The sequence below is a fragment of the Borostomias antarcticus genome, assembly GCF_949987555.1.
Source record: "Borostomias antarcticus genome assembly, chromosome: 21".
NCBI lineage: Eukaryota > Metazoa > Chordata > Actinopteri > Stomiiformes > Stomiidae > Borostomias > Borostomias antarcticus.
Window position 1 is genome coordinate 827,153 of NC_140254.1, and position 6,400 is coordinate 833,552.

Here is a 6,400-nt window from a genome sequence, read left to right on the forward strand (position 1 = left end):
CGATCAGTAGCCGTGGCGTACCCCGGATCACTCCGCCCATTGTCTCTTACCTCCAGACACACTTTGTTTCTGCGCCTCTTTAACGGCTTCCACCTTCTCTTATTTTCTTTATGTTTTCTATAGTTTAATGTGTGAAGTAGTGTAGGAAAGCATTCACAGTTGCTTGAATTATTTCTCTAGCCTAATTGCTCATGTTATTGTCCCATAAAGACCTTTATAGACTTACGGGCTGGGACGTTTCACAAGACGTTATCATGATGCATAGACATATTTAATCTTTAACTTGTTTCTAAAACGAAAATCAAACAGGGTATATGAACAAATCCTATGGTATTATTTTAATGTGAATTTGTTCTTTGTATTTTTATTTATCCGCATTTGAAGAATTTTGTTTTGCATTTTGTTGCACTTCTGAAAGGATCCTCGAGAACCGCGGGATTTTGAGGAAACACATTTTGATAAGGACGGTCGTGGGCTCTGGCTTACGACCTCCCCTGCTTGTGTATTAATGGACTTTCATGTTATTTATTTGGTTCGTGTAAACTAAAATTCTTTAGTATTATTTGACTCCCCCGCGCTCTTTGTGTGGGCGAAGGTTAATGGAACCAAGGTCTGTTCCACCCTTACCTGTAGGCACAGGATCCTCAGCAAGACACTGACAGCCTATGTTGTTGTTGTTTGTTTATTTCTTCTTCTTCGAGGAGGTTTTATTTTCTCTAGGAATGTAAATCAATCAGTAATGCAATACGTTTGGAAAGAAAGACAAACCTTTGAAGTTTCTTTATTGCAACAAAAAAAAAAATTCAGATACCATCATTTCCCCCTTGTCATACATTCCATGCTGCTCCAGTTCGAATAAATAAATGAATTGAAATATAAATGTACCCTTTCAACTTTAATTGTAGATTTACAGAGACATAGGCTACACGTGACCAAAATATGTTTTATAACAATAACAACATCAATTATAGATAACCAATCATGTAAAATCGCAGATCTACATCCAACTAGCCTGCCAAAGAATTGCTGACAATATTTAATTTAGGCTATAGTCTATAGGCCTATATGTTCTAAATGCTAGACCGAGCTTATGCAAGAAAAACAAAAATGATTGATACAACACTGAAACCAACAATAATGTAAAAATGATATAAAAGTCACTTTCTCATCGCCATTGAAACGCATTGCCTGGCGCATCAAACCCCTCTCGGTGGCCTCCCGTGTCTGCGCTGGTACATCCATAATCATAAAAGTGTCACGAGGGGCTTCTGGGATGTCTGTAAGAAGAGAACAAGTTCAATGAAAAATCGTTGGAAAATAATTTTCTGATAGCCTACATTGTCACTCATATTTAGGCCCTGCATTTAAAAAGTCGCCTACTAGAATCGTGGCCCATTTGGTTCAAAATGTTAGTGTATAGGCCGATTTTATTATGAATATACGATAATATTGCTGTAAAGGGGAGATATACTGAATTAGATTTGCAAATTGGAGCCAAATGATGTAGAAGCTACCATAGCTAGTACCATAGCTACATGAGCTACCAGCCAACATTCGTAAGCAATTATATCAGAGAATCAAAAACAGTAAAATCAATATATCAGATTTGGGAGTCGTTGTGGAATGATGTTGCATATAACTTTAGTACATAAATTCATATCTTGAACTGTAGATTTTTAGAATGGGTTCTGCAATCTTCCTTTGATCAGAAATGTCCCTGTTTAATTCAATTTCTGAAAAAGATTTTGAATTAAAACATCCCTTTCTGACTAAGATGATGCTACATTTTTATTTTTCATTAATAAGAAACACAGAAGTAAGCTATGCTCACACAACATATCTCAAAGGGCCTTTTTTGTGCATCAAATCTCTCACAACAACAATAGTCGAATAAACTATCTTTCTTGCTTATTGATAGATACTTGTCGATAGTTATGGCTTCCAATGTATCTAAGGACTAGACAATAGGATCAAAATGGGCTACGTTTTGTGCAATGTGAATAAAATCTCTGGTATTACAAGTCAGTAGCATTACTGCTCCTGACATATGGTTAGCAGGGGAACCTAGAACAATTGAACCATGGTGTGTCAACGTAGAAGCTCTTGGACCTGGCAAGTCTGGATCCAAAACACACACAGACACACACATACACACACACACACACACTGATTTGACCCAGATGTAGGTGATTTTAGAGACATAGATAATGTATTTTTGGTTTAATAAAATGAAATAAAAGTCCTTCATTGTACATAGATTTAGAACCAATTCTGTATCCGTGGGAAAGTGGTTCTAAACCATCCCCCTGGTCAAAAAGTGTGTAGGACAGACTAGGGTTCACAGAATGACGCCACCCACTCCTTTCCTCGCACACAAAGCCTGCGCGTAATACCAAAAACCCATCCATCTCGTCCCCTAGCAGCTCTGTCCTTTAACACACACTCCCCTTCTATCCAGGGTTTGTTGACTAAAATGAAATTCATTCATTCCGTTTTGTAAATACTTATACTAAGACTAAGAAATATGCAGAGGAAATATTGCCCGAGCCTACTCACCATTTCGCGCATTGTCGCCCCGCCACGACCAGTGCTAACCGTTTTTGTTGTATTCTTTTTAGTCTTATAAACATTCCTCAAGCGACAGAAAAGCTGTGACTGCAAACAGAAACGGATTCTAATCAGAGTGGCCAGTGTTTCTGGCTGCTTCCTGGCTGCATTTGATCCGGGGGAGAGTTAGAAGCCTTAAATGTGTTCTGAGGGCACCAAGCTGTCAGACCTTTTGGCGAGTAAGATTGATCGCGCGCAGGCTTCCAGGACTCTTTGTTTGGTATATAAGCAATATACTGAGCGAGGCCTACCACTTATTTTCCTCCTCTTACTCACTCACCATTCCAGTTTTTTGAAAAATACAACATGCTGCTCAGTGCTTGACGAAAAACATCCGAAATGTGTCTTTCACAGATTATACTTAGAGGGGTTTTAACCAAACACTGTGTAGGCTCAGTCAATATATATTTCCATACGTCGACCAATGCTAATCCTGCAGTGCTTTCGTTTGAAATAATCTAGGCTATTGCGATTGGCATGTGTGTCAAGTCCATGCAGGATTGTTGAAAATGAAATAATAAGGGGAATTCCTTTCTGTATTCCTCCCCTTGTCCACCCACCACACCCTAGCTCGAACTCCCGCTGTGACAGCCCCCATCCGGGGAACCCTCGGTGGGGCACCTGAAAGATCAGATAGGCCTATATTTCTATATTTCTTTGAACTGTACAATCGTGCAGTGGTGGTCCCTGAAAATATAGCCTACATTAAAACATCGTAAGCTTATGCTAGGCTATTTGATTGTCTTTCATGTGGATATGTTTTCTATAGCCTATAGGCCAACCTTCATTCGTCAAAATTGAACCTGTTCTTTTCATGGATATATGGGATTAGCAATGGGCTAGTAGGCTACAGCTTTGCATGGAATTCGACTTCCAATCTATGGATTTAGTGTAGCCTATGTGTTCTCACAGTAAATCGATAGACACTTTGATATAGTCTGCGTGCGTGTGTGTGTGTGCGCGCTCGCACGCGCGTGTGTGTATGTGGTGCTAATGTTATGGATAATGGCTTACTGATCCCAATTACCTGAAGGGTAATAAACGTTTCATAAGAATGTCAATGTACAGCCAATGTGCTGGTGTTGGAACGATATGCGCCATACACACATGCAAGCTATAAGGTTGGATATGCCACTGTAGAAAACAGCGGATTGTTGGGGTTTGTTGCTGTCAAGAGCTCTCAAGATCAATTCAAGGGTGTGTTTTATTCTGACAGAAATCTGACTCAAGCTATATGGACGCCTAACTTTGCTAATGACCACAGGCATAGCATAGGCTAGCTACTGGCGTGATTAGTGTGGGGCGGGGGCGTTCTCTGCTGACATTCAAACAATACGAGTAAAAGGACTGCACGAGCCCGCGCACATAGCTACCTCCCTGTCACACTGCGCGTCGGCCATTCTAAAAACACACATTGTAGCTTAGTAGTGTGGATTGGGAGACAGGGAGAGGATAAACTGATCGGACGTAAGGTGTAAATAAAACCTGTCTTCCCCACAGAGCGAGGCGTTCTTCTCCAGAGTTTTTGGATCAATCACGCAGACAGTGGTTTCTTTTGATTAAACCCCAAATTGTCATTGGGCAGAAGTAATCATGTGACAGGCAATTCGGTCCAATTTCAACCTTGTCTCCATGAATTCAATAGTTTAATAGTAGCTCGGTCCCCATACGGCCGTAATCAGTGAAATAGAAAAAAACACTACCGGGAGTTTTTTTTAAATGATTTTTTTCTCTCTCTTTCTCACTGAGCCGCAACATTTATAAAAATACGCGTGCAAACTTTCCTCGGCTCTCAGGGAGCGGAGATGAATTACGAATTCGAGCGAGAGAGCGGTTTTATCAATAGTCAGCCGTCGCTTGCAGAGTGCCTGACATCTTTCCCCCCTGTCGGTGATTCATTTCAAAGTTCATCAATCAAGAGCTCGACGCTTTCACGCTCGACACTGATTCCTCCTCCCTTTGAGCAGACCATTCCCAGCCTCAACCCGGGTAGCCATCCGCGGCACAGCCGGCCTAGGCATAGCCCCGATGGATGCAGCCCGCTGCCCACCGCCTCCCTACCCCCGGAGTACCCCTGGATGCGGGAGAAAAAAGCCTCCAAGAAGAATCACCTGCCGACTTCCACCGCAAACGCAATAGCCAATGGACCTGTATGCTTCTCCCCGAAAGGTGGGTGTTTTTGCGAGAAACATTTAAGAATATGAGAGTATATGCAGAGGGCTTCTAAACACCGTTACATCCAGCCTAGTGCTCATTCATTATAGGCTTCTAAGTTGCAGTGCAGGTTTGCACTTATTGGTTCGATAATGTTCTCTTTAAAAAGTTTGGGCAAAGTTTAGTACCTGTAAAATGATTTATTTGATTTCCACGCTGCCCTTCCTCGCCGTGCAGTGCCAGAGTTTTGATATGTGACAGTAATGAAGAGTGATGGAGTGCCGTTGCCGAGCGGGGCAGCTGGCGCATTCATTAGCCTAGAGTAGTGTAGCCTACACCACCCTGAACAACACTTCTTTTATTCCTCTGCTGTATTTTGGCTTGAAATTCGTCCTTATGGCGCGTTAGTATTTTGTGCAGTGTTTATGTTTTATGTATAGCATTAGCCTATACTATATTATTTGCTCAATTCAAGTGATATGGGACTTCAGCCGCCATTTTGCTGCAGTGTCCAGTGCCTTATGGTAAGGTAACTGGCGATTTGTGATAATGCAGGAGTAGCCTAATGTGTGCTTTATGATGTAGGCCTAAATGTGTCCTAGTTCTAGTTTATTATGTTATTCTATTTTATGCTGATGTTACAGGCTCGCCGGAGATCCTGGAGAGCGGTGGAGGAGGGGGTTCCCGTCGGCTGAGGACAGCGTACACCAACACACAGCTCCTGGAGCTGGAGAAGGAGTTTCACTTCAACAAGTATCTCTGCCGACCGAGGAGGGTGGAGATAGCCGCCTTACTGGACCTTACCGAGAGGCAGGTGAAAGTGTGGTTCCAGAATCGGCGGATGAAGCACAAGAGGCAGACTCAATGCAAAGAGAATCACAACGGTGAGGGGAAAGGGCCGAGCGTCGAGGACAGCATCCAGAGCGAGGAGGAGGAGGAGGACGAAGGCTCTCTTTTCGAGCAGAGCCTGGGCACGGTGTCTGGGGCCCTGTTGGAACGGGAGACTTGCTCCTTTCAGCAAAACTCCCTCGGCTCAACACAACAGCTCCAGAATGTAGGTCCTCACAATTGCGAGGCCCCAACATATACTGTTTCTCCACTGAGCAGCAATGACAAAAATCTGAAACATTTTCCCAACCCGTCACCCACTGTTCCAGGCTGTGTGTCAACAATAGGCCCCGGCTCAGCATCTGGCCCGGACAATGGTGCTAGTCCCCCGGCCCTGGACGTCTCAATACACGACTTCCAAGTGTTCTCTTCGGATTCTTGCCTTCACCTCTCAGATGCAGCCTCGCCTAGCTTGTCAGAGTCTCTGGACAGTCCCGTGGACATAAATACGGACAGTTTCTATTTTTTCTCGGAGTCTTTAACTACAATCGATTTGCAGCATCTGAACTATTGAAATCAATCAACAAAACATACTTTTTATCTGGAACATTTAAACTTAGGCTGCAACTCTGGTATTAACTGTAAAGTTAATTTTGTGGTTGTTTTCATGCCCGGCACATTTTCTTTTAGGCTATTGATTAACTGACATGTCGATTAATTCAAGGTAAGATTGTGAAATTACGTCATTTGTGGCCTGTAAAATGACTACAAGAAATTGATCTATTGAAATGGAAAACATATGGTTGTAAAT

General features: G+C 42.6%; 1 protein-coding gene across 1 annotated transcript; it reads left to right on the forward strand.

Annotated features, from left to right (window-relative positions):
* Positions 1-4,412: 4,412 nt before the first annotated feature.
* Positions 4,413-6,163, forward strand: LOC311323251 (homeobox protein Hox-A2a-like; the record flags this gene model as incomplete). The annotated part of the gene is made up of 2 exons (XM_084455449.1): positions 4,413-4,776; positions 5,406-6,163. 2 exons carry the CDS (start codon positions 4,413-4,415, stop codon positions 6,161-6,163), a joined length of 1,122 nt encoding a protein of 373 aa, XP_084311575.1.
* Positions 6,164-6,400: the final 237 nt, after the last annotated feature.